The 26,518-nt window shown below is 42.7% G+C and overlaps 1 protein-coding gene across 6 annotated transcripts in view; it reads left to right on the top strand.

The window, feature by feature from the left end:
- Window positions 1-24,063, top strand: part of BMI1 (BMI1 proto-oncogene, polycomb ring finger) — a 188,410-nt gene extending 164,347 nt beyond the window's left edge. For 4 of the 6 annotated variants that reach the window (XM_085631664.1, XM_085631660.1, XM_085631662.1 and 1 more), the window contains 9 exons: window positions 17,130-17,260; window positions 18,028-18,124; window positions 19,331-19,386; window positions 19,480-19,536; window positions 19,888-19,996; window positions 20,538-20,586; window positions 20,985-21,083; window positions 21,872-21,952; window positions 22,220-24,063. In XM_085631664.1, the coding sequence (XP_085487790.1) occupies window positions 17,130-17,260; window positions 18,028-18,124; window positions 19,331-19,386; window positions 19,480-19,536; window positions 19,888-19,996; window positions 20,538-20,586; window positions 20,985-21,083; window positions 21,872-21,952; window positions 22,220-22,546 (1,006 nt within the window). In that variant the 3' untranslated portion in view covers window positions 22,547-24,063. Of the gene's footprint in view, window positions 1-17,129; window positions 17,261-18,027; window positions 18,125-19,330; window positions 19,387-19,479; window positions 19,537-19,887; window positions 19,997-20,537; window positions 20,587-20,984; window positions 21,084-21,871; window positions 21,953-22,219 lie in introns of those variants that run through there. The other 2 variants (XM_085631661.1, XM_085631665.1) reach the window with 1 other exon arrangement.
- Window positions 24,064-26,518: the final 2,455 nt, after the last annotated feature.

The raw sequence follows: 26,518 nt of genomic DNA, 5'->3' as shown, positions 1-26,518 counted from the left end.
TCTCGCTCTGTTTTCCAAGCTCTTTTCCTCAAAGTTCTTCCACCTTTGCTTTCTTCTTCACTTTCTTCAGGTTCTGTATCTGTCTGGATTTCACTTTCTTTGGATTTTATCCTCAAGATGTCAGGTTCACTGTCTGTATCTATCCCTCCTCGTGTTTCTTCCACGCAATCTTTCTGCTGACTATTGGTCCCTTTTTCTACCTTTGTGTGTTGTGTCCCTACGCCTCCTCGGGGCTCTTACACAATTACCTCACCCTCACTCTCTGTATCTAATTCCTCACCTTCTATCTCTATGATTGCGGAGGAAATCTCTCTTGTGCTTGTACTCTGGATTTCTTTTCCAAAGATAACTTGTTCAGTTTTTCCAGTGTCCTCATCTATTCTTCCTTGTATTCCCACTGGTTCTGTCTCAGATTCAGAACTGGTATCAGAAGTTTCAAGGCGTCGTCTTAGTGGTATATTTTCTTGTCCAACAATTTGACTTAAACCTGCCTCTCCTGCTTCTGGGTTTTGTCTTGTTCTCGTTTCTTCTGATTCAGAACTGGTATCTAATCCTTCTCGTTGTTCCTCTTCAGATTGATCTTCCGGATTTGGGACTCGAAGAGTGTGACTGGCATGAATCCAATTCTTCACTCCTGCACACTTCACAGCAGTTGTTGTCAGAATCACTTGTCATGGTCTTCCCCAGCATGGAACCAGAAAATTTCTTCTTCTTTGTACTTTTGTGCGGACCCAATCTCCAGGACTCAAGTCATGAGCTGGCTTCTTTTCAAGAGTGGTCGCATCTGGTCCAACCTGATGAAACACAGAATGTACCATATCAGCCAATCCTTTGCAATAATCCAAGACAAAGTCGTCAGATATAGGCAGCAGTTTGTTGACTGGAATAAAAACGTGGCTCATCGCTCTACCCATGATAATTTTATGGGGGCTTAGACCAGTTTTCCTATCAGGAATTGATCTAATTGTCATTAGAACTAGAGGCAAGACCTCTAGCCATTTTCGACCTGTAGCTAAACACATTTTTCCCAATCTGTTCTTTATGGTGCCATTTATTTGCTCCACCACTCCAGAAGCCTCTGGTCGGTAGGCACAATGCAGTTTCTGTTCTACATTCAATGCTTCACAAATCAATTTTATAACCTCCTTCTGGAAATGTGTTTCTTTATCTGTTTCAATCGTTACTGGGAAAACAAACCTAGGAATGAACTCTCTCAGTAGGAGTTTTGCTACAGTAACTCCATCATTCCTTCTGGTCGGGTAAGCCTCAACCCAACGTGAAAACAGACAATCACCAGTACATATCTTAGCCTGTTACATGAGGGCATTTCAAAGAAATCAAGCTGCATTAGAGTGAAAGGACCTGCCTCCCGTCCTATGGTTCCCAAGCTCACCACAGTTTTCCTTCCTGGATTAAATAGCTGGCATATGAGACATCCTTATACTTGCAAACCTCCGGGACAAGTATGGGAAGCGTCTTCGCGCCTAGCCTGGCGAATCTATATGTGCATGCATTCGAACAGGAACACGTCCTAGCGCCCACTAATCCATTTTTTGCATCGATTCGCTTGTGGAAGCGATACATTGACGATGTCCTGGTCGTTTGGCGTGGAGACCTCGATTCCATCTCTGAGTTCCATCAATGGTTAAATGCACAAAACGCTTTCCTCAAATTCACAGTGGAAGCGAGCAAGACCAGATTGTCATTTCTTGACCTGTCCATTTTTGTAACATCTCATGGGCTAGAGAGTGAGATCTATAGAAAGCCCATGGCGAGGAACTCGCTCCTCAGATATGACAGTCAGCACCCAAAGGCACTCAGAGACAACTTACCTTACGGACAATTTCTTCGAGTGCGAAGAAACTGTTCTACAACGGAGGGTTTTAAAACTCATACCCAGTTGCTAACTACCAATCTCTTGGAAAGACATTACCCTCAGAGTCTGATAAGACGCGCCCGCAAGAGAGCTGCCAATAATCATCGTGAGTCCCTTTTAGAGCTTCCAACGCAAAAGCCTCTTGTAGATAGACTCACCTTTGTACACACTTTTAGTACACTCTCAAACCAAGTACAGAAGTGTATTAGACACCATTGGCGTCTACTGAATTCAAGCAAAGACAAGATTCCTCTTCCCTTGTTTGCATTTAAAAGAGGCAGTAATATCAAGGACAAATTGGTTCACACACGCCCTAAGACACCGTTACCGAGACAATTGGGTACGCTCTGGGGTTTACCGGCGGCCACCGGCCACCATCCTTGTGGCGAATGCTCAATCTGTCCACAAACTTCACATTCAACGACCATTGATATAGGAACTGATAAACCTTGGACTCAGTATCATTTTACTAATTGCAACAGCAGTAATCTGATTTATTTGATCACTTGCCCGTGTAGAACTAACTATGTCGGGATGACCACTCGAAAGGTTAAGGCACGTATGTTGGAGCATAAAAGCACTTTCAGATGCAAGAAGCTCACTACAAAACTTATGAGACATTTTAATGAACATCATGGACCAGAAGAGTTTAAATGGACAGTTCTTGAAAAACCCATTATACCCTCATCTGTCAGTGACATATCCAGATATCTATTTGTGAAAGAGCAGAAATGGGTGTACAGACTACATAGTGACACTCTAGGCTTAAATGATGATATTCCCTGGGTTAGCCTTTAATTTATAGTCAGGCCCAATTGAGCCTCAGAACTCCATATACTTGACGACAGAACCCTTCACTGATTTGACTTTGATAAACAACACTTGGGGACATCATTGGGGAGAAGGCTCACACCAGGCGCAGTTTTTCATCTCCTGTTTTAGTGCTGGATCACTCAGTATGAGCATTAGTGATGTTGATACTATCACACTGACCCAATGTTAATTACACACACCATTTTCTCTTCACATTTAGTGACATGTGGAGACAAATACGTATTGTTATTCAGATTGCTCCATTAGACAAGATTTGGAGTCTGGGGTGACTTTTAATGTAATGGTAACATTAAGCAGGGCACGCCTTGTCTATCATCACAAGCTAACCAGGGGCGCTTTAATACAAATGACTGTCGAATAAAACAGCCTTTCCGAGAGACAATTGGAAGAGATTTGTGCACTATCATCCTTTCTAAATAAATCCTTGAGATGATAGGGCACTTCAGGATCTAACGCGATGCATCGGTGTTAGACGACAAATAGAACTACAGGGCAATCACGCGTGACGTCATTCTGTAGTCTAGCGGCGCCACGTTGAGTGCGACTGAGCGCGCGCCTCTTTAAAACTACAAAAGAGACGCGTGTGACGTCATTTTGTAGTTCGGCGTTGCCACTCCGCTACCAACAGGAGCGCGCGCTTTTTCATAACCGGATGTAGACACATCACAACATAGGGTATTTAAATCGCAGATGTTTAAGACTCCGGTGCCTCCTTCCCTGAACTCGGCGGGAGTCCAGAGGTACCGACGGACAGGTCAGTGTATGCATAATTGAGTGATATTGATCTAGTTACGTAGAGCAACGGACACGTATTTTCGGTTGATGGTCCTTGCATTTAGCGGCCTTGGAGCCGTAGTTGAGTGAGAATACATGCTCCAAAAATTGTAGAAATGAGGACATTTATTTCGCCCCTGCACAGCATAAGCGAATTATTTAGACATAGAGTCAATGAATACCATGCTGATTTTGATGTTTTGAGTGGTGCTGAGCCTATTAAGCCACTTAATACTAACGGGTTAGCCATGAAGATCTAGAGGCACTTAGCTAGTATAGTCTGTGACTGGTTTTTCTTTGTATAATAGCAGTCTCCATGATCACAATGGGTCTAGGACATCTGACAGGTCTATTTGTTTTAAAGAGTGTAAAGGTGGGAAGGATAATTGTTATATAACCCGGCTGGACCCTATACTTTTGATGGGGTTTTCCTTGGCTGTTTCAGCCTGAACTTGGCTGCAGAGCCCATTCTCTTTTATTTTCCCCTGTTTTATTATAGAGCGGGGCCTCATCTACACCCGAGGAAGGTTCCAGGGAGGTGAGGTTTGGACCTTGAACTATCAGGGTAAGCGGATACATCTGAGCCATTTAGGACGTAACTTTATGCCTGCTGGTTTCTGGTTTCCTAAATAACACAAAGTATGATAATTGATTTATCTTCTTGTAGGTGATGATTGCATCCTGCATATGAAGGCTTCGCACCAAGCGAGGTTGTATGGTTCTTCTCTCTTATACTGCTTAGAAATTTTGTTGGTTAATATGCAGTATCTTCGATTTGGTCCTGATGAAAGCCTGGATCACTTCCACTTAGGCTGAAACATGTTGACCTCAGATAAGGAGTTATAGTGCTCTACTATGAATCAATAGCGGGAGCTTGACTTAACTCCTTCAGGTTTTACTAGGTGTGAGGAAAGAGATATTGCCAAAACATCTTTTCTCATAACCTTTTTATTTTTCACTGCACTGCATTACATAGTTTTTTTCATAGTTTTTCTATGTTATTTTGCACACTTTATGGCATGAATTGTTTGCCTTGGTGGGGAATGGCATCCACGGAGAGCATATGAGCTCGCCACGGAGGAGACCCTTACGTTCTAACGGTCATCCTCATGGATGTGGCAGATTACCACGTGATAACAATGACTTACAGGGCTTGACAATTTAGCTCTATCACATGATATAATTTGATGGCAATCATGCTCAGCTCGGATTGCCAGGGATAAAAGAAGACCTTCAGTTAGCATATACATCACTTACTGTGTTTCTTTTTAGACCCCCGGTCCCTTTTTGTAGTTGCATATGAGACATCTCTGACAAAGGCTCTCCGCTATAAGCCAAAACTTTGCATTATACCAGGTCTGTTTAAAAAGTCTAATCATGGCATCCCTGCCTATGTGAGCCTGCCCATGGTACATCCGTGCATTGGTAGAAATCATGCTATTAGGCATTACTGGTCTTCCATCGCAGTAAACCCAAACTCTGTCTGCTTCTCGTGGTGTACATCCTGATTTTATCCACTGTTTCTTCTCCTCTTCCCCTGCCTCTTCCTGTAACTGTCTCACTTCATCCCATGTACTTACGGTGTTAGTAAAAAGCAAGGGACATAAATCCATTTAATCTCCCTGTTACGATTTAATGAAGTTTGGTTTTGTGCACAATACTGTGCTAGATCGTTGGCAAATTCATTGCCTGCTGACACGTAGTCAGTTGCCTTTCTGTGTGCACTACATTTAATAACAGCAATCTGTTTAGGCAGCTGTATCGCCTCAAGTAATTTCCCAACTATTTCTGCATTTCTGATTGGAGTTCCACTCGAAGTCAAGAAACCTCTTTGGTACCAAATTTGGCCAAAATCATGCACCACTCCAAACTCATACTGACTGTCAGTAATCACAGTGACTCTCACATTCTTTCCCTACTTGCATGCTCTAATCAGTGCAAACAATTCAGCAACCTGAGCAGATCATACTCCTCTCAAACAAGATGCTTCCAATACAGTCGCTATAGTACATACAGCATATGCAGCACTCAAAATCCCTTCTCCAGTTCTTAGGCAAGACCCATCCACAAACATCACATAGTCACTCTCTTTCAGAGGCACAACTTTTATGTCTGTATGCGGCTTGGTGCAAAAATCAAGCACTTCCAAACAATCATGATCAACATCATCTTTCACCTCCGCATTCACAGCATCAGGTAGTAATGTCGATGGGTTCACATTAGTGCATCTTACAAGACTCACATTTGTAGCACCCAAAATCACCTTTTGATACTTAGTCAGACGACTATGCGTCATGAACTGTTTTTTACTTCTTGTCAAAAGGATCGCCACATCATTGGGAACAAACACTCTCACAGGTATCCCATTACAATTCCTTCACTTAGTTCCAAACGCTTACAGGTGGCTGCCACGGCTTTCAAACAACCAGGCAATGCTACAGCTACTGGTTCTAGTACAGCTGAAAAATATGCAATCGGTCGTCTCAATCTTCCATGTCTCTGCACTAACACGGAAAGAGCACACCCATTTCTCTCACTGCAATATAGCTCGAATTCTTTTTTGTAATCAGGCATTCCAAGAGCTAGTGCTTCACACAAGCTGTCTCTCAATTGTTTAAAAGATTTCATTTCTTCTTTATTCAGCTCAAGGGGATCTTTAACATCACTCTTTGTCAAATGTACTAGTGGTTTTGCGATCAGCAAGAAATTGCTGATCCACTGTCAACAATATCCCACCATTCCAAGAAACATTCTGACTTCTCTCTGTGTCATTGGTGCTCTCATTCCTTTGATTATTCTAATTCTGTCCATTGTTACTTTTCTCAGGCCTTTTTCAATCTTATGACCTAAGTATTGTACTTCTTTCTGACAAAACTGCAATTTTGATGGGGATACTTTAAGTCCTCCATCGGCCAAATGATTTAACAGCACAACCGTGTCAACCACGCATGCTTCTCGCGTCTTTGATGCCACTAATAGGTCATAGATGTATTGAACAAGCACTGAACTTTCTGGCATTTTTAAATCTTCCAGTGACTTCTTTAGAATCTGATTAAATATTGAAGGACTCTCTGTATACCCTTGAAGGATACGGCACCATGCCAAAATATGCTAACCGGAATGCAAAAAGTTGTTGGCTAACAGGCTGCAATGGAATAGAAAAGAAAGCATGACACAAGTCAATGACTGTGTACCATTCTGCATCATGGGGAATCTGATATAGAATTATCGAAGGGTTTGGCTCAATGGGACAGCAAGGAACAACACTTTTATTTACTTTTCTCAAATCCTGTACTATTCTAAAGGTCCCATTTGGCTTTTTCACACCCATGATCGGTGAGTTACATGTACTGCTCAGTATCTCTCTCAGAATTCCTTGTTCAATCATTCTGTCTATTACAGGCGTTACTCCTGCAATTATTTCTGATAATTTATACTGAGGAATATTCAGGTAATTTACTCCTTTTTTTTTTTTACAGGATCTACCCTTTTCATTAATCCAACATACTCTCCTGTGAAATCCCACACTTCTGTTTTCCCTGTTTTTTTCAACTCTTGAGGCAATCCTTCCGGATCAAATACAACAAATGCCTCAGTAATTTCAGGTTCTAAGTTTACCATTTTCATGCTATACAGTATGTCTTCATCAGGAGTTTCAAAGGCTATACCATCAGGTGTACAAAAGATGGTGCAATTCATCTTACACAGTAAATCTCTACCCAACAGATTTACAGGACTAGTGTCGCATACGACAAATCGATGCAGATCAGTGAATTTCCCTATTCTAACCTTTATAGGATCAGCAAGATAAGCTTTTATCTGTCTGTTTGAAACTCCAACTACTTGGATTGTTTCACCCGAGAGAGGAAGATTTTTCACTTCAGCTGATCTAACCGTTGAACCAGTAGGACCAGTATCCACTAGGAAAGTAATGTTTACTTCATTCACCTTTCCATCCACAAAGGGTCCCGTCTGGTCTACCTCTAGAGTTGCGCCAAGTACGCACTCCTCTTCCTCTCCTAGGCACCGTCAATAATTCTCTTCTGACTCACTCTCATCGCGTTGCAGCCAATACTGCGAAAAGGCACCAGCGCGTGGTAGCTTTGTTACCTGTTCTTCGGTGTAGAATCCTGTCTCTTTACTGTATCTTTGAGGATTTACGTTCTGTGGAAAATGTGGCTTTGGCACCTGACACTGTTGGGTAACAACCTGCTGCTGTTGCGGCGGTTGGCAACTCGCATCATTCTGCACCTGTGGATTTAATGATGAATTATCACCATTAGCTCTTGGTGGCAATTTACACTCGGATTTCCAATGCCCTAATTTTCCGCAATTATGACATGGCCATTTCTTTTTAGCTTCCTCTATGCTGATCTGTCCTTTTCCTTTTCAAATATTAGGCTTTTGTTTTGCTTGCCCCATTCCATTCGCTTGCTCGATTAACTGGGCTTCTTGTCGCTTGGCTAACTTAACCTGTGCCCACATTGCCTTTTCTTTCAGCTTATGCTGTTTGGCTTCAATTTCATCACTAAAATATTTTGCATGTCGTAACACTTTGTCTATCTTTTTGTTTTGCCAATCTACTGTATACTATTTAATCATTTCACTAACTTCAAGCCTTAAACCATAAACAAATCTGTACACAAAATGACTCATCCTTTTCGCTTAATTTCTCAAATCCACTGTATTGTTTAAAAGCCAACTATAACCTTTCGTAATACGCATGCACTGATTCTTTAGCCTCCTGGTGAGTTCTGTCAATCTTTACCCAGTCAGTTTCTTTCGGAGGTACTTTATTTTTCAAAAAAGTAATTACCTGATCATATTTTTTCATTACTTCTAGATCGGGGGCTCCCGTCTTGGGATCTCTAGGATATTCTTGTGTTGGCCAATCTGTTGTAATTTTAGATTATGCCCTATCTGCCGGCACCATTCAACGGGTTTTTCTCTTAACCTTGGAAAATCATTGGTAAAAGACAAAATATCCTGTCTAGTTCATGGAACATGCACATATCCTCCTCCAGGAATTTCTCTCATGGGACATTCTGTTACCACTGGCTCTTTTTCTCTCACTGGGAAAGCTAGAGATGTCTTATCTGTAGTTTCCTCTCTCTTTCTAAACCATCTACTTTTCCACCGATCCACATCACCCCATTTTCTTAACAATGCAATCAGTTCTTTAATTTGGGTCAGTCTCCCTGCAGTATTCAAGTTTTCAATATCCTTTTCAGAAACATCTACCCTATATGGCTTTTGTAATGACCTTATTTTCTCAAAATCCATTCCCATTTCACTCGCTGTCTCTTCTAAATTTTCATGCAAAGTCCTTGCTCTCCAAGTTATGCTTTTACATAAAAACATTAACTCCATCCTGGTATGCTTTTAATTTTTCAGTTGGAATTGTTCGTACAATTACCTCTTCTAATGTTACTTTTAATTTTGCTACATCTAAAGGTTGTGGTTCTGTATCTTTTTTTCTGTAAACTTATTAACCAATCACTTAGTTCTTCCGATGTTGGTCCTACAGGGGTTGTCTCTATTCTCATTTTATCTGTAATTCTCTCTGGGGTTTCTGTTGCTGATTCTGTTGTCATAGGTGTCTTACTCGCTGGACTTTGATTAGTTAATAATTTTTAGGGGTACTTAATCCTGATATTCCTGCAGTAACTTTCCATTCATTTTCTCCTGAACTACTCCTTTCTTTCTCTTTTTGCATTCCGCAATTTGGGACTGTTAAACAATGCTCACTGTCTTTTTGTTTATCAAAAACCGGTATCACTGGTCCTATAGTTACAGGCACAGTCACTGCTTCCATATTCTTAGATAATTCTCTAATCTTTTCAGTTAATTCCAGTGTAGTTCTAGCTAACTCTGCTGATTTTTCATTTTCAGTTCTTGCGGTCTGTGACATTTCAGAATCTTTAACTGGAATATTTTTTCCTCAAATTAGGTGGCATTTGCTCAAAAATTTTATTCATTATGGTCTCCTTTGCACTCGGCGTCACCAACGCAGAATCCTGTTGATATGGAGGTGGGTTTTTATAAAACATGTCTTCCAGCACTTCATCTTCTGATTCACTCACTCCATATCTGTAACCTTCTGACCCTGTTATTTCTCTTTTCTGTGCATTTTCTGCCACTCATCTCTCCAGGGTTTCTCAGAGGGAACATACCATTTAGTCATGCTCATGCTCGCATTTCGCCATCTTCTCATGCTGTCATCATGACTTTCTTGACCACAATGTCTACCAAATATATAATTATACCTTCTCCCACTCCGATGCCTTTCCCTTTCATACATCTCTTCTTCCCATTCAGTCAAAGCCTCGAATTGGGTAGGTCTGGGTTTCGGTTCTAACCTCATCATTCTATCTCATAAATTTCGTAATACCGCCAAACTAAAGGAACCATTTACCGGAAATGCTAGCACTCCATCATCTTTGGTATACTTTGCCCGATTCTCTAACCAAATAAATGTATGATGACCATATTTCGCTACCATAAAAGATGCAGGCGTTTTTGGTGGCGGAAGTATCTGTCCTTCCCTAGTTACAATCGGCTTATCCTTTTTAAATAGGTCTTTGATTTTTCCAAACCATGATTTTCTCTTTCTCAGGTGGAACGTAGTACATCATTTTTGATTTTCAAAAGTTCTTAATCAACTAAGCTTTGCAAATCACTTCTTTCACGGCTTCTCCGTATTCTGTCCAATCCCAGCGCGACTCACGCTAACGCACCAATCCTGGGCGTCTATGTCACTCTGGTAATTCTCCCAGCGCGTCTCACACTAACGCGCCAATCAGTGCAAGCTTCGTCTTTCTACAGCTGACCAATCCCAGCGCGGTCTTTCTGAAGTCAGCCTTTCTCGCTACTCCTGCTGACCCCTCCTTTACAAATTTTATCTGCAAACTTTTCTTACGTTTTCTTTAATCAAAATCTGTTAGTAACAACATAAAACCTCTCCATTGCCTGTTTCACTAAACCAAAGAGATAGCTTTGTTCATTTACACAAGAATTCTGTCTTTCCAGTAGGCAGCGCTTACCTCTACCCTACCACAGAATTTTCCGTTACGCCGATAAAGTAGCACTTCCCTCTACCTTACCCTTCTATCAAGCAAAAGGCAAACTGTTTCTCTGGGGATAAAACACATGTGGAGACTACAATGCTCCTGAGAATTAAGGTCAGAGTTTCACAAGAGAACCTATTACCATGACACACACACACATTCACACAGAGATTTCCCTAACCTAACACAATTCCGTGTTATTACAATTCTTGAAACCAGACAATGTTCAATTCCATGTGACTTCTCTTGCCACATAAATCCACTCCCTACTTCCCGCAAGCTTCAAATTTCCGACTACATTTAAAATAAACAATACTCAACATAAAGTGTTAAACATAAATCGATAATCACCAAACCAATACAATAATAACCATCAATCTGCTACCAAGAAATCTGATGCAGCGCAAAGGACAAAATTTACATATTCTCCCTATGTCACAGATTCGTAATCACAACAACTCATGCATACACCTCATTCATTGGTGGGGCCCATAACACCAACACGCACTCGTCATTCAATAAATCTCACTCGAATCCGCACACAGGAGAAAAGCGCTGGACATGTGGGTACCTTATTACCGATCAGGATTATTTTTCTTTACATTATTTACATTTTATACATATACACCTACAGAATCCTGACCTTAACATCAAGGCACTCCACCACTTGGTCGATGGACCAATTAGTTGGACTGGTTGATGGTGAATTAGAACCAGCTATAACACAATTAAAGCCTAGGAAACATTTGATATTTTCTGTAATTAATTAATTAAAGAACCACATACTCATTTCGTATTATTTCAACTTTGTTTATCTAATAATAATTTCTCTCCGTTGGCATTTATTCACTACAGCTCATAATATAAACTCGGTTTTATTTAAAGAGAAAACAAACATTTAGTAAATAAGCATGAATTTAGGAAACGCAGTTAATTAATTACCAATTAGCAAGCGTCTACGACTTTCTGATTAAACTGAGAGTTATCCGCATTCTCTGGTACAATTCCCAGTATAGGCTGTCCGACCCACAGCAAAAGATCAACCCGTCAGACGAAATATAGGATGCACTGCAAACTTTTCTCGCGAAAGCCAAAGCAAACCAATACATCGCCACCAGCTCAATGCAGACCCAACGCCATGAAAGATCAACTCGATGACCGACCCCCAATGGCGGATGAGGGCTTTAGATACCCTTTTTTGCCCTCTTACTTCATTTTAACAGGCAACATTTTGGGGGTAGAGAAATGTTCTGATTGGACAGTTCAGGGTTATCTGTAAGTTTTCTAAACGTTTCCCAGGGCAAAACTGGTTCTTCATGAAGACTTGGCATAGGAAGGCGCAAATTCAATAAGGTTCATTTAGCTCCTAGGCGAGAGCAGCGAATGTAACAGTTCGAGGAAAAGAAGTCCTCTCTCCACAGGTTCTTTATTGTCCTTTACGCTGTTCCCACACCGTCGTCTTTTGGCAGGCAAACCAGTCCCTGTCCTTGACCGAAAACACTGTGTCATAGATTCGGGTCATTTGGAGATCTCCAGAGCAATCCGATTCTGCGCAGAAATCATCGCGCTCACATGGTGGCGCCCGCTTCAGAGAACTCCATCTTGGGTACAGTGGCCTAGTAGGCCTGAATGCCAACTTAAGCAAAAACAGACATCTCAGTAATTAAAACATAGAAATGGAGATTCTAATGTTTAAACCCACACTAATCCCAATGTATATTAGTATTTCCCTAGCTGTAGCAACATTTAAAGCGATAATACTCACCATTTGATAGTTTTGAAAGCACAAACAATCACAAAGCAACATAAATCATGCAATTTTCTATTTCACCACAATCTAAGGTTAGTTTGTGTACCATAATTAATTCATTCTGCCATGCAATTAGCATTTTAGTCCCACGTGTATCTTGTGTTTATGAAGGTGCAAATTTGATTAATAAATTTTCACTGCCAACAGGTTATTGCAAATTAAATTTAGAATGAATACGTAATGAACTTCATGCAATTTAGAGGAGGTATACAAAATTTCGTTTTACCTGCTCCATCATCACCCAGGGTCTCTTCTATTCATGCATAAGATATTTTCACCATCACTTATGTTCTATGCTACTGTGTCTATCCATGTATGTCTACTGTTCTTCACCAACGCTACTGGACACACTATTATGTTTAGCTGCATCTCTTTCCTACCTAGGGTCTTCTCTGAGAGGCCCTGCTCCTCAGATTTGTAGAGGATGGGGTAAGACTCTAAGTTGGTGGTAGACAGCGCAAAGCTTAATTCCTTAACTGCCAAGTATCCTTCACTAGGCTTCAACTTCTTCCTTCCAGACAGCCACATTCAGTTGTGGTCGCCTCGTCCACTAAGTTACTTGTTCTACTCTTACCTGTTGATGTCCACAGTTCTCGTATATGTCTCTGCTCATTGATATTTGTTCCCCTATGACATGGCTTAATCTCTCTTGCCAGCAGTTGCACTCAATTTAATGCGACATGCCTTCACCCTATACCAATCCACATACACCCCATTGTTTTGCCTGCCTCTATCTAATCTTTACTGTGCAAAATTATACTGTGGGGTCTACTACATGTACACTCCTCTTCCTGCGTTGTTCTCGCGTATGATTGCTTTTCCATCTGCCTTTTTCAACTTTCTACCAGGTGTGCTTGTGACCGCTCGCTCCCCTTGTTGAATTTCTCCTCTAGGTTTTTTTTTTATATCAGTCCCTGCAGTCTCAGGATCCACTTTTTAAGTCTAGTTGGACAGTGCAGCGCTCTGTAGACCTACGGTTATCAATTCTGTATAAACTACATAGCGTGGGCCTTGCTTTCACTCAGAAGGTATTTCTCTTTCACCTCGTGCTGTTGTCTGTTTGGTGTATCATTGTCCCTATTTTGGTCTGTGTGCATTGTAACACATAGGAGACTTGGTATATCCCAAAAGTACACTGAATCATCACACATTAAAATAATTTATTTCATATGTTTATTGCATATTGAATGCAATTTTCTTTATTTTTTCCCAAGGAATCAGTCTTTCTTTAATGTTTTAGTCAGGACTTGTTTGTATTTTTGTTGTTTTCTTTGATATTATTTTCCCTGTCTTTCTAGTCATTTTCATGTATTTCCTGTTTTTCCCTTGTATGACTTCCCAATGGTTTCTACATCTGTCTCTTATCCATTATTCTTCCGCCTCAATTTTAATGTTAAAAAAATTGCCAAAGTCAATAAGTCTGACTTTAATGAGCTTGTGTGTGTGTGTATATATGTATATATATATCTATACACACACACACACACACGCTGTTTCTGCATGGTAACAAGTTAAATCTAGGCCTATTGGCTTTGCCAACGCTTGATTCTCCTGTGGGTATCTGCTCCTCGCATCCATCAACACCCTCTCAACTACTTGCTCTTCTCTGATTATGTTCCTGTTTCTTCGCCTGCTTTCAGTTAACTCCTGCCGCCTTTCTTCAGTCCATATTGAGTAGTTCTCTCCAAAGATAAAAAAATTACCTCATTTTCACGCCGCAATCTTACCAATTGCAATGTTTTCCTATGGCCCTGAATCGCATTTCCTTTGTAAGTAGTCTCATGCTGTCTGCTCTGCTTCCGCATTGTGACAGCCCTGCTCCCCCATGTCCTGTCTGACCCCAAAATATGGGTCTTCTTATACCCAGTTTTTACACCTCTTTTTTTTATGTCTCTCTCTCTCTTAAGAGGCCATCTGACTATGGTGACCAGAATTTTAAACCCAAAAGCCAGGACATATCCCAAAAATAGGAGGACTAGAATTTTACTCAACCGAGCGCACAGAATGACAGTTCTACTTGGCAGAGAATTACAGAAAAGACACTAAGAACATAAATAAAATGCCATTTTTAAAGCCAGTTGCAAAAAGAGCAATTGATGGACAGAATGTAGAACAATGTCATACATTCACCCCAGTACAGAGATCTGGGCCTAAATCCATTGTTTTTTTGCTGCCCTGTTTCTTTTGCATATGTCGCTCTTAGTGGGAAGGTTATGCCCAGAAGTGGGTCCCGTGCTCACTACACCACTGGATTCAAGCTAGCCTGGCTGATGAAGGGTGATGCTCTGAAACTGGTCCCAGGATGCTTGTTTACGGTCTAAGGATGCCCTGGCTTGGCAGTTCGGGCTGGACTGTTCCCATAAGGAACAGGGTCAAGACTGATTTGCGTATGGCTGGGTCCAAACTGGGGTGGTGTGGTGAGCAAAAGAATGATGGATTAAACCCAGATCTTTGTGACTGGGGGTGAATGTTTGCATTGTCAGCATTCCGTCCATCAATTGTTTCTTTTGCATATGTCGCCCTAAGTGGGAAGGGTATGCCCAGACGTCTGTCCTGTGCTCACTACACCACTGGATTCAAGCTAGCCTGGCTGACGAAGGGTGATGCCCTGAAACCGGTCCCAGGATGCTTGTTTCCGGTCCAGGGAGGACCTGGCTTGGCAGTTCGAGCTGGACTGTTCCCATAAGGAACAGGTCAAGACTGATTTGCATATGGTTGGGTCCAAACTGGGGTGAGCAAAAGAATGATGGATTAAATCCAGATCTTTGTGACTGGGGATGAATGTTTGCATTGTCCAGCATTCTGTCCATCAGTTGTTTCTTTTGCATTTGTAAAGCCAGTAGCATTCCTGTTAATTAAATAGCTTTCTTATAACAGCTGCTAACTATCCCTGCTTTCCAAATCATAAAAAGATACCTCCTACCCTTTTCTGTCGACCCCTCTTTAAAAACAGTGACATGAGCTAAATTTGCTGTAATCTGCCATGATAGCTGGTGAAACCGGGACTCTCCCGGTAAATACCTGACGCCTGGTCACCCTACATCTGACCCATCTTGTGCTACCCTCTAACTTTTCTGTCTGGACTCACTAGGAGGATCGCCATTTATGGAGATATTCCGTTTACCAACGTGCTCCTCTGGCTCTTTAATGTTTCCTCTAGGTCGCCCTCATCTACTAGACCTCGCTCTACGGCTCCACTCTCTCCCACCTCCAGCCCCTCTGCCCCGAAAGTTTGGGAACTCCTCATTTAGTAGTCCCGTATTCCTTCTTTAGGATTTGCGTTTCCTCGAGATGACCCTCCGTAGTCTCTTAAGCTTCTGTTTCACCCTTGCCCTGCTCTCTCCTCCCCCTCTCTTCTCTCTGTGACCCCCCCCCCCCCCCAACACACACACACACACACACACACAACCGGCCCTCCACCTCGGCTTGTCTTGGGATATCCTCAGTTAACTTTATTCATCATGGGGGGTGGGGGGGTGCTCCTCATTAAATGTCTCCACCGTTGCAACTCACTATCCCTTGAACCACTTCTCATCACTCCTCCCTCTCTTGGATATATCCATTTAGATGCCTCATCTCTTTCTTCCGGGTCTACCTCTGCCTCTCCGATTGCTCTAGCGATCCCGGGGCTGCTTTCTTCAGCTGTCTGGCACCTCTCCTTCGCTACCCACTATCTTTTTCCAGCATCGCACCATTACAACTTCTGCATCCATTGGGATATCTTCCACTCTTCCTTAAACGCCTCCTCGGTGACCCGCGGTCTCCTCCTGGCAGGCGCTGGCTGGTCTGCTCTGTTTCTCTTGCCTGTGCGCGCTGCTCTCCCCTCCCCCCTCACTTCATTTCCAGGCTCTGGCGAGATGCCAAGTGTAAAGGGGTTGCCATGGCAACCTCGGGAATGGTTGTGCTCGGGCACCAGCAGACGTCAATTTTTGTTGTGCTCCTTAATAAATAAAATTGCGTCTCCGGAACATTACAGCCGCTGGTCCCTGCCTCGCAGTCAGCCGGCTAGGGTCCCTGCCACCACATTTCGCATTTTAATGTGTGCTCATAAATGTGTTTCCATGATCCGTTAAGGTGCGTGGCGACGGGTCAGTGGCCGGGCAAGGCTTCTTCCCGTCCCCCCTTTTGTTACCTGGTGTTGTGTGCACGGCTTGGGTCGGCGATTGGCAGCGTGGTAAACATTCAGGGACCAGAAGGCAGCCATAAATGTACGTGGTGATGTATTGGAAAAGGTGTCTGTTATTGTGTGAGCCCCGGCTCTTTGTGCGGGAGGTAGTGAGGTTTCTGCAAGCGAGCCGGTGTGTGCTGCTTTTCGTGGCTGGGGGGCTATCTAGGTGCCGCGGAACGTGAGCAGCGTCACCTAAAAAAAAAAATAAGATAGGTTTGTGTGTGTGCATGAAAAACCAAAACATACCGGAGAACCAATCGCCGCGGCGACCTTCTGAGTGAGGAAAAGCTTATGGCGGGGAACAAAGCTCTGCAGTGTCCGGTGAGCTGCCGGCGCTGCACACGACGGGTCACTACTCCGGAGTAGAAAGGGTTGTTTGCATGCACTCTAATGTATGTCGAGGCTTTCGTGTAACCGCCGGTGGGTGCGCATGCATTGTCCCGGTGGAAATCTGAACCCAGAAGGACCACTGTACGGTAGTGTTTAGTTACTCTCCACCTACCTCAGTGGGTGCTGAATGAGAGGCGGGGCTAGCGTTTGTCGGGGGCAGGTGTCCGCGGAAACCCTGTTAACGACCAATTCTATCGCTTTACTTTCCAGGTCTGTCTGCGGAGCAAACATGCATCGAACCACCAGGATCAAAATCACGGAGCTGAATCCGCATCTAATGTGCGTGCTGTGCGGCGGGTACTTCATAGACGCCACGACCATCATCGAGTGCCTTCACTCCTGTGAGTACCCGGCCCTCTGCCTTTATTGCAACAGCAGTCGCTGACTGTGCACATCGGGGGGGGGGGTGAGGGGGGGACGGTTGACCTTGCTTCCCCGCATTTATTTACATAACGACCTCTACCCAGTGCCTGCATTCCTGTGACACCGTGGGCTTCCCACCTTTTTTTGTAATAAAGGTCAAATATTGATTGAATACTCTCCTTCGATATCGCTAGCCTGGTCCCTTAATAAAAAAAAAGCAACCATCACTGAGCGCCTGCATCCCCTGTACGAGTTTATGGTGGTAAGCCTTGCGCCCCTGCGGCCCACACACTCAACCAATGACTACCTATTTCAGTCAAGCTCCTCCTCTTAAGTATAAAATAACCAACACCTGGTGCGTACACCGGAGTGTACTGCACGCCAACTGCAGGAGCTCATGGTTTTCCGACTATCTCCTAGATGGTCTTGCGTGTAAAACTGAGCTGAAATGGAATGTGTGGTGGAGCTCCACACACCTTTCATAAAACCCGGACTCTGTTATAAAAACAGGACCTGATTCAGCAACAAGCATATGGTGTGTCTTCCTGTGATCTGCACTGTAAATGGCTACGTATACTTATTTTGGAATAAGATTCCTGTTATGCACCACGCTGTTTTAATGTAATGCTTTCTTCTGCAACTCTTTCAAGGAGAGGCACTGAACTAGCTTGGGCGTTGTATTTATTCGCGCACACAGTAACCAATTTACTACCCGGACTAAAAGTGTTTGTTTTTTTCCTTTCAGTTTGTAAAACGTGCATCGTGCGATATTTGGAGACCAGCAAGTATTGTCCAATATGCGATGTCCAGGTTCACAAAACCAGGCCCCTGCTCAACATCCGGTAGGTTGTGCGCTGGCGATCTTGTTTGGCACGAAGAGAGGACATTAAAACTGCCTTGTGTGGGACTAGAGAGCTCTGGCTTCCTGATGTTAAGAACCATTTGTAACCAGGGGCGGATTGAGACAGAAAATAGGCCAAGGCACCAAAATATAAATGGCTCGATTAGTGTATTAGATGCCAAAAAGTGGCACATGTTTGCAAATTAGGTGTTTTCAAGTTTGAGCTTGTTGCGGCAACATTTTTGCTAATATCCGGGAAATCAACGGAGCAGCCAGCCCATCAGACCTTAAAATAGCCCCACAGACAGTCAAAGAAAAGGCCCACACATTGGCCTGTCAGACCAGACCTTCGGGCCCTGCCTGAGTGCTCAATAGGCCTGTCCGGGTCGGAGTCAGGTTCTAACCCAGTTTTAGATCGAGCCGAGTGGCCGAATTGCTGATCCTCGATTCTAGGGATCTGAGATGTAAAAGCGGGTTTAAGGGTGTTGCCCACAATTACACAATGAGGGGTACTCCCTCCTGTAGCAGTAAATGCGTGTATTGGAACAAATCTGTGAATATTTTATGCAAATTACATGCAAAATACTCTAATCGTATTGTCACCCCACTGATTGTGTCTAATTGTTCTGAGCTTCTTAACTACTCCATTTCGGCAGAAATGCTTCGGTGCAAGTTGGTAAAAAAACACATAAAGGCTTCAAGTAGCATCTCCAAGATGAATGCAACCCCTCCGTGGTCAACACTTATCCAGTCCTATTGTCGAAATGTAATAACATGTTTATTTCCCGCCAAAGCTTGAGGGGTACTGTTAATAAGCGAGCTCACATTGTGGTATTTAAACCCCTTTACGTTACAAGACCACATTTTGACTGCATGAGTGTGTATTACCGATCTCTGCTATGTGCTTATCGTGCAGGTTAAAACGAGGTTCAATGTTGAGTATAACTGCTGCTGCTGCCCCCTCCCAATGGGGCATTCAGGGGCTGTTCATATCTTTTTATAACCTCGGTACAGTGCCTTTGCACTGGACGAAACGTTTAATAGAGGTGTGATTAATGTCAATTGGATGCTTATATGAATATTTATCGCGACATAACTAATCTTATGCCCTTGTGGCCATGTCTGTTTCAACTCTGTGATTTAAATATATCTGTATCTGCTCAAGAGGACTGGGACTTTGTAATTGACGTACTTTTTCCCTTGGCAGGGCGGACAAAACTCTCCAAGACATTGTGTACAAGTTAGTTCCAGGCCTTTTTAAAAGTAAGTCACTGGTTGTTTTTAATCCAAGTGTTGTGTGCATGTGAAGTCTACTATTTTTGAGGAGTTTAATGCCGAGGTGTTTTCCTTCTGTAGATGAAATGAAAAGACGACGGGATTTCTATGCAGCCCACCCTTCAGCGGATGGTAAAGGTTGTTTCTTTTGTGCTACAACGCTATGCTTACCTTGCCTACTTGGTTATATTAATTCAGTGAAAAGCACAGCTTGACACGAAATCTAGTATCATTTAAAAATGCATACGGGTGTAATTACCCCCTTAAATCTTGTAGCTCGAGCGAAGTAATACTGTCTAAAATGTGGGGATGTAGTCAAGACTATCGGCTATGGAAACTGAGGTGCTGTCTGCGAGGTGTGTTTCCTTTGTTAATATGGCTTGAAGTCTACAGCACAGGGGACGAGGTCTTCTTGGCTTGGAGCCGGGCACTTGAGAACATTCAAAGTTCACTTTATAGAGTCCTGTCTGTTTCATCCTGTCTCCGCAGTTGCTAACGGGTCTAACGAAGACCGGGGCGAAGTTGCCGACGAAGACAAACGAATAATAACCGATGATGAGATCATAAGCCTCTCCATTGAGTTCTTTGACCAGAATAGGCAAGTACAGCAATGTACCTAAATGAAGCTAGCAATCCATGTAATAATTCGTTTGGGTTTATCCTTTCAACAACGTGTATTCTGGTTTTAATAACAGTAAATGTTGGACTCTCAAATCTATCGAATGAAAGCGGTCTTCGCATTGCCTCCTTAACGTGTTCTTACTTGTTCTGCCCATTTCTCGAGTCTCCCACGTTGAATCTGTGCTTCCTAATCACTTCTATTGTTTTTATTTGTGCTCATATGATGTTTAAGCTTTTAAATCCCCTTTTACAGTAAAAGCCAGTTAATACGTTGATAAATCGCAATGAATCTAGAAAGTGTTAGTATATGGTTATTTTTAACCAAAGGGGTGCAGTTGTCTGATTAACCTTAGTAACAGTCACATTACATTGGTATTCTCTGACTGGCGTAGACAGTGCGTGTAAAAGCATCGTCTGCTAGCTAGCGACCTTGCAAATATGCACTTTGAGTAGTTCAAGCACTTTATGTATTAAACAAGGCCTCTACTGATATGTCTATGTGTACGGGTTTCTCTTAGGTCGGAAGTCGAAGGATACAACAAAGACCTGGAAAAGTCACAGGAGGAGGCAAGTATCTGTCCCTAAAGGAATGTTAAAAAGCAGCCGAAATTGTATGTCGAAAACGTGTTGGCTCCCGTGTATATCCAGCAGCAACGAGTTCGAGTTTATCTAATGTCTGTATCTGTTGACTAAACTGATCGGCTTCTAGCGCAAAAGTTGGTACTTAAGGTAGTTTATTGTTAATATTTGGCAAAAATGGTACAGTACAAGGAAGGAACAACATGCCAAGGTGACCCTTTAGCTGTTCCTTAGTACTACATTCGAGTGGACTTATGATTTTACCCTTGAACCTAATTGTTCTACTGAATGCATTCTGAGCTTCATGTACATTGTCCAATCTTGTTGCCTTGTCCTTCCAAGCGTTGTCATCTCTCACTGAGGCGTCTCTTTCAATGTATTATTAGGTGACCGACAAAAGATATCTGCGCTGCCCGGCAGCCATGACTGTCATGCATCTAAGAAAGTTTCTACGAACTAAAATGGACATTCCCAGTAGTTTTCAGGTAATCTTCGCACTTGTTTCACAGTCTTGTGGAATATTGACTTTACATATGCTGCTCTCGAGATTTACTCACTTCTATCCACTGAATGACTCCTTTCAGGTGGGAAGTGTTACAATTGAGATTTAAAGATGTTAATGTTAAACTCTGTCGCATTTCTTACTTTGGGAACTTTTCTGATGGGTAAAAGGTGAAATGCAGAAAACTAATAACTTATCATTGATCCATTACTTTCGGTGTTAAAATAAAATTAGCTGGGGGTGTGTTTTCCTAGCAGTAGGTGCAAGCGTTGTATGTTATTCAATTAAACACTCATTTAAAACAGCAGAATGTTGAATGTTTTTCAGCTGCTTCGGATGGTCGAGAATCGGGTTATTAATCACGCACAAGGGATGTTTGATGGGACTAGTGTTTATTCTAGTTCCTTGGTATTTATTAATAAAATGCATACGGCTGATCGGAATGTATTAATTCTGTTTGGGTTAATGTCCCTGTGGTACCTCTCTCACTGATTGTTCTCCGTTGTGAAGGGTTTGACATTAGTGAAGTAGGCCGGCAAAGTTATGCTGAGTGCTATATTTTTGTATCGCAGTCCAATTCTCTGTGAAGTGATGAGGTGGGTCTTTAATATGCTGTTTGTATTAACATGTTTAGTGGCCCAGACTCGCTATAGATATTTCTGAAGTTGAGGAGAGAAGCCACACCATTCAACAACTACCAAGCACCACAACAATTTATCAAACGCCATTACATATGTACAGCCTAAATTTCGAACCTGTATCTTTGCACAGATTGATGTCATGTACGAAGAGGAGCCGCTGAAAGATTACTACACCCTGATGGACATCGCCTATATCTACACCTGGAGAAGGGTGAGTATCGGGGGGGGGGGGGGGGGGGTGACTGACTGTGTGTGCTGTGACTGTGTGTGTGCTGTGACTGTGTGTGCGTGTGTGTTGTGACTGTGTGTGCTGTGACTGTGTGTGTGCCTGTGTGTGTGCTGTGCCTGTGTGTGTGCTGTGCCTGTGTGTGTGTGTGTGTGTGCTGTGACTGTGTGTGTGGTGTCTGTGGTGTCTGTGACTGTCTGTGTTTGCTTGGATTCGGTATGTGCTTACAGTGCAGTTCTCCTTCCTTTGCAGAACGGGCCTCTTCCCTTGAAGTACCGCGTGCGGCCGAACTGTAAACGGATGAAGCTCGGCCACCCGGCTTTAAACAACATCAGCGGTGAGATGGAGAGTGACTCTGGCAGCGACAAGGCCGGCAGTCCGGCCGGCGCTGTACCCTCCACGTCGTCCTGTTTGCCAAGTCCGAGTACCCCCGTGCAGTCCCCGCACCCGCAGTTTCCGCATATTTCTAGCACCATGAATGGCACCGGCGGCGCACCGGGAAACAGCCTGCACAGCCCCTTCAGCAACAGGGCACGCACGGCGGCAGTGAACGGCTCCTCGGCAATCTCGTCCGGGTGAAGGGTCGTGGGCCTGCGCATTGGTCGCTACTTTTCTAGCTAGCTTCATGCAGTTACAGCTTTATAGATGCTCAAACGTGACTGTCCAACTGCGCGCTTACTTGTAGTTCAACAGGACCTTGGCCGTGGAAGACTAGGGAGGTTAATAATGACTGAACCGACTTCTGCTTTTTAAAGAATATGTCAGTCAACTGGGGAGAAACACGAAGTCTGACGTGAAAATGCTGAATGAGGGAGCCGCAGTAGTCTACCCTTGGATATGCGAGTATTTTTTTTAAGTTTTTTTTTTTTTTGCAGTGGATCTATTAGCCGTTTGTAATCCAAAAACATTCTGGAAAACAATCTTCCTGTTGCTATTCTTTTGTGAATACATAAAAAGTACTAGCGTTTTAATCTCGAAACTGTATTAAACAATATGTGAATAGAATTAAACATTCTATGCTGCCATGTCACTGTGAATAGTATATTGTGTTACATCTCGGTTATGTTTCTCCACCTTTTCATCTGGCCAGAACTGATCAAAGGGAATGTCAACTTCAATTTTACCAACTCCATGCTTACAACTCCATGCTTAGAAGGCGTTGTTAGTTTCTTTCACTGACTTTTTTTTTTTTTTTTTAATGATTCGCTTTTTGAAGAATCAGGTGGCATTATGCTTGTTAAAGAATGCCATATTGGTATATAACGTAACAGGAAACAGTATTGTATGATATATTTATAAATACTATAAAGAAAATATTGTGTTTCAAGCACTCTAATATGGTTGTTAAATTCTCCCAAGTTTGTTCAGCCTTTGCAGATGTCACGTCCATAAACGTCTCGCATTCGTGCTCTGGCAAACGCAGGCTTCTGAGTTGAAGATCTAATTTGTATACAGATGTAAAAAAAAATGTAAAGTCGGCCTTGCAGAGGGTTTGTTTTTAAGGGGATACTTTATATTTTATTATAGAACCGTTCACTAATCGTTGAAATATTATGCTCCAATATCGCCAACTGAAAATTCTCAATCAGCATGCAAACAGTTTACTTTTCTGATTAAACGTGTTGACATTATTTTATACTGAGAATCGACAGAAATGTAGAATTTGAAGCCGTCTCTCTCGGCGAAGACATTTTGTATAAGCTTTTTTTCCTTCAGAGCTAGAGTAATAAAACCACGGAAATCAATGTATTTAAACATGTACATAACACACGGATGTGTGTGTTCTTTGTGTTGGTGGCCTGGAAGGGGACCTATGGTAAGCTTGTGAAGTATTCAACTACATGAAATGACTGCACGTCCTGTCGCACTGAAGAGCACAAGACCCTTTCAGCATCTGCTTTGGCCGAGAGCTTTGTGCATCTTCACCACCCATCAGTCATTCATTTGTGAGGGTATTTATTCTATGATGAAAAATATTGTTTCATGTTTATACGAGAAATTGTATAGCTAAACATTTCATTGCCTCCAGTCTGAAAAAGAAGCACAACTCTATTGCTTTGTCTTGCTTATAGTTATTAAATAATTACTTTTGAATATACACGTGTGATATCTGTTCTTCATGGATTGTCCTAATCACTATTAACGGAGCAGCTTTTTCCAATTTAAGAGATGTTCTGCTTGTATGGTCACACATGAATGAGAGCTAACCAGATGCTCCTCAGAAGTACCAAGACGCACGAGAAACCGACTTTCATTAAATTAACGCATTTTCTATCCTGTAACAGATTAAATTACTCGTCACTCGGCCATGGCTTTTAACGGATGGTTCTATGTGCAATTATAAATGTTCTCACCTGTGCACGCTGTTCTGCTTTGATGCATTTCTCCACAGGAAAAAATTAAATATAAAAAATCACCCTCCAGCACATTTATGCCTGTTGTGTATTTCTGAAAATTGTTTCCTCATCAGCTCCAGTCTCGCGAACTTTAAATTATAGGCTTGAGCCGAATAAGTATGTGTAGCGTTGAGACAGTTTACAATAAATAAAATGAGCTCCCGTGATACTTCTGATCCATGTCACTCGGAGGGCGGCAGCATCAATAGTTGTACCACTGAGTTAGTAACTCGAAAAGAAAAAGACATTCACTGACTCCTAGATTTGAGACACTTCTGTATACCCTTAAGTCTCTTGCCCTTGGGGCAAATGGGTGGAAAGAGGAGATCGAATCGTGTTCTTCATGTTTGTACCCCGTGGCACGTCAACTCGCATCACCACATACCCCCATTGAGGAGGAACGTGGGGGTGGGGTGACACGACCTCTCATTTAACAAGGCGAACCCATACCAAGCATACGTTTTAGTCATCTGTGTCTTGCCCTTGTGCTTAGAGGAGACTGGTGCGTGGAGAGAGTGGCTAGCCCGACAGGCCGGGGCCCTGCACATGCCACTGGTTTTTAACAGAGCACTGTCTGCGGATTGGACCTCTACTTAGAATTGGAATACAGCCAAGGGAAAAATGAAAGTTCACAATTCATAGACCCAATCCGTCCAGTCAACAATGTAGTCCAGATAACCTTCAGTTCATCGGCCAGCCACCTTATTTAACAGAGTAAGGTAAACCATATTGCCAACCAAAAGGATGCAGTAATTCTTTGTAGAGTGGGGCCGAGCGTGGTGGCATTATGTGGACTTTGCACTCGACTCTAGACCCAAGAACCTAGGGGCATACTATCAAGAAACGGCGTTTAAATTATCTCCGCGGAAAACTGCAGCTAAAGTGGCGATAATGGGCTTGATAATATGCCCTTGAGAATTCCCATAGAAGCCCATGTTCTGGTGTCAACATGGGCTTCTATTGGAATTCCCAGCGGCATATTATCAAGCCCATTATCGCCGCTTTAGCTGCAGTTTTCTGCCGCTATAGCAGTGATAATTTTAAGGTGGTGCTTGATAATATGCCCCCTGGTTCAGCGGATGTACACTTCTAAATCATCAATCACGTGTGGTATTGCACAGCCCCTGTAAGGATTCCGAAGAACAGAACACAGGGGAGCCGAACCATGCTACCGTTGTGAGATGTGCAAACAGCAGTCGTGTAAAATCACTCTACACCTTCGCATCAAATGCGTTAAGTTGGGAGGCGTTTCTAAAACACTCTACAGAAACCAAGGGGCAGATTATCAAGCACGGCGGCGTTAACATTCTCGCAGCTTTAGCGCCAGTTCTGCCGCTAAAGCGGCGATAATGGGCTTGATAATATGCCGCAGAGATTTCCAATAGAAGCCCATGTTGACACCAGAACATGGGCTTCTATGGGAATTCTCAAGGGCATATAATCAAGCCCATTAACGCTGTTTCTTGATAATATGCCCCCTAGTTAGGTATCTTCAAAAATGGGTGAAATGAAAACTTTGTATTCGCAAAAAAAAAAATACAGAAGTCAATGTTTATTTTCTGAAGATTCCGTCAGTGGACCTTGAAGCGATAAGCATGTATACTTTTGATTGAAGATATAAAATATAATTAACCGAACGTTTTCCTTGCACTCGAAGTGAAAGGGTACTGCAGAAGTTTTTACGGTATACATGCTTCTGATCATGTGTTTTACTTTTCCTGTGAGATATATATATGATCCCTACTTGCGATCTAATGATCATTAAGTGTTAGTATGATCCGTAGGTTCCCATCATACGCCCTGCGCCTTCTCTCGCCTCGTTGCCCTGTTTAATGTATCCACGTATTTCTTCCAGTGTGTTAAATAAAAAAACATGTATTCTCTGTGCAAACATGACGAAGATTTCTGGCGCGTCTCCAACGCATACCTCTAAAATTACTAGCAGTTTTTGTCGAATATTCGAATGGTAGTTTTTTTGTTTTGATTTTTGCACAAACCAACCGCACCTTCTTCATAGTCCACTGCTGCCCCGTTCGACTCGAGCTTCTTCGTGGAGACCATTGTAATAAAAAATGTTTTAAATGCGGAGTTAAGTATAGCGTGGTATATGCGCCTGCCTTAGTGTATAGACTTGGTACACTTGGAGCAGCGAACT

Source organism: Triturus cristatus, chromosome 10 (genome assembly GCF_964204655.1).
Source record: "Triturus cristatus chromosome 10, aTriCri1.1, whole genome shotgun sequence".
NCBI lineage: Eukaryota > Metazoa > Chordata > Amphibia > Caudata > Salamandridae > Triturus > Triturus cristatus.
The sequence above is the reverse complement of the archived record's forward strand: the minus strand, read 5'-3'. Positions and strand labels throughout refer to the sequence as shown.